Raw genomic sequence first — 2,365 nt, forward strand, 5'->3', positions numbered from 1 at the left:
AAGAGGTGAGCAGCTATCCTCTACTATTTTATTTCTGCCTTCAAGCCAACCATAGACTGAAATCTCTGAAATGACGAACCAAAAGAAACCTTTTCTCCTTTCAGTTGTGTACATTACATATTTTTTTCCCCAGCAATACAAAGGTGTCTATAATGGTTCCATCACTTTATTTTTAATTCTTAACACAAAAATTCTAGACACAAAGTTTCTTTCTTTTGAACTCACTGTGCTCTAACATGTTTAATATAATGTAAGACTTAGTGTTTCAACTAAACTCAACACGAAAATAAAGTTACTCCATCTTAATTAGTAATTTTGAAGGAGCAAGGTAATTAGAGTGGACCATTGAATTGGGAAGTAGGTTTCATCTATAGCACATTCCATTCAGTATTTATCTTTTAATGTGTCACCAGCATATTAAAGCCAACTGAAACCATATGATGAATTCTTATTTTACTTACTTAGATGTCTGTGCCTTAAAATCATAAACAGCTTTTGCAGGAAATTTCTGAAAAGAGAGAAAATAACGCTAACTTAAAATTTGAATTTCTTGCAGTTACACTCACACACACACACACACACACACACATACACACACACACACACACCCCCCACACTATGTAAATCCTATGTGTGACTTACAAATAAATAAATTTGTTTTTCATTTGGATATTTAAACTGTAATAGGGATACAGTATCTCACCTCTTCATAATCCTGTGAATTTTAGGAACTAAGGTAGCTTAACGCCATATAATAGGATAATAACACATCTGTGGAAGATTCTTATTAGATGCAGTTTTGGCTATTATAAAGGCTTTTCAAGGAACAAGTGTGGAGGGTCAATAACTCTGTGGATTAACACAACTCTGAATTACCACAAAAAGGACCAAAGGCAACAAGGAAGTCATCATCCCTTGCACCGAATATTTATAACACGGTATTCAAGAAGCCTTAGCCTAGCTATTACTGAGAGGCTGGACAGTGGCCAAGAGCACCTGTGCAGTCGTCATGCCTGTTCTGGGAGTTACACAGCACGCTGTGAGTCAGATACTCACGGTTTAGCTAGGATGTGATGTGACACATGCTCATGCTGAAAGTTGGGGCACACGGATCTACAGAAGACACCTGCATCTTGTAGCTCTCACACAAGCCCCTCCTTCCACACCACCCACTAATTCCTTTACCTCATTCTATTTCTCTATGATTCCGAAAATCTGGACCATTTCTGCTGTCCCACAGCCACTGGATGCTGTCAGACACCTTGAGGCGCTCCTAGAGTGATTGCTAAACCATGGCGCCCTTCCGGTTACCATCAACTCTCATGGCTCCAGGACAGCTGAGGACCAAGCACCAGCTGGTACCTGGCTCCCGGGAACAGTGCTACTAAGAGCTGGTTGGGTAAACTTTATTTTATAGGGATCTTTTTTAACAAAATTAACCAGAAAAAATGATTTGTGTAGAATTTATATTGATTTGCAAATTGTGAAGGAAACCTTCCTCCAACAAGGCAGCTCAAGGCAAGGCTCTTTTAGACCACTTATGTTAACTCAGGTGTCATTTAAAGGCCCAGAGAGGTCACAGTTGAGGAAGGGAAGGACAGGAGTTGCCCTCAGAGCACAGACTGCTTTCAGTCCAGAGTCAGGCTCTACGGAAAACTCCAGTTTCTCATTTTCATGTTTCAAGTTTTACTGGCTAGGGCTCTATCAAGTATGTTATTTTAAAAAGACTTCAAAGCTGATAAATGTTCTACCTCTTTTTCTGGAGTTCCTCTTCTTTCCCTTGATGCACTTCTCCCCAAGTCAGTGAAAGTGGACGAGTAACTTCTAGGGGACTCTCGGTCTATCAGATAGGAAAGGGTCAGTCAGTGAGAACCCAGCCACTCATAGCCCATCAGGTCAGCTGTTGTCCAGTGGCACCGCTTCTCCCCAAGTCCCCCTCCCAAGTTTGAAAAGACACCACTACTGAGAGCATGGGTATAAAAATCACTCATAATTATAAATGTGATGAAAAAAGCAAAACAAGAATATTTTGAAATAATTATCTGACCTAGCAGAAGAATTATACTCATACAGGTAAACATAATTGTTAATTGGTGATTCACTATACTGTAGTTTCTGGTGTAGATAAGTCATAGTTATAGGGATTTTAATACCAAATAATTTCTCTTCTTACTATTTCTGGTCTGTTCCAATTTATGATTACTATTAGGTGGTCTGTAGAGTAGGGAGAATTTGAAGATAGCAACAATTTCAACAATTCAATGAAATATTGAAACACTTGTGGAACAACAATTTAAGAAGGTAACAATAAAAAATAAAGATAAAATGAATGAATGTATGATGATGATGATAAAATTATGGTTCT

The 2,365-nt window shown here is 38.5% G+C and overlaps 1 protein-coding gene across 16 annotated transcripts in view; it reads right to left on the reverse strand.

Moving 5' to 3' along the window:
• The window catches only part of Sorbs2 (sorbin and SH3 domain containing 2), a 169,882-nt gene that overhangs the window by 43,294 nt on the left and 124,223 nt on the right, over positions 1–2,365 (reverse strand). For all 16 annotated transcript variants that reach the window (XM_023699620.1, XM_023699621.1, XM_023699617.1 and 13 more), the window contains 2 exons: positions 1,752–1,840; positions 462–508 (listed from right to left, as the gene is read on the reverse strand). In XM_023699620.1, coding sequence (XP_023555388.1) covers positions 462–508; positions 1,752–1,840 — 136 coding nt within the window. The remainder of the gene's footprint in view (positions 1–461; positions 509–1,751; positions 1,841–2,365) is intronic.

Source organism: Octodon degus, unplaced genomic scaffold, assembly GCF_000260255.1.
Source record: "Octodon degus isolate 3935 unplaced genomic scaffold, OctDeg1.0 scaffold00114, whole genome shotgun sequence".
Taxonomy (NCBI): domain Eukaryota; kingdom Metazoa; phylum Chordata; class Mammalia; order Rodentia; family Octodontidae; genus Octodon; species Octodon degus.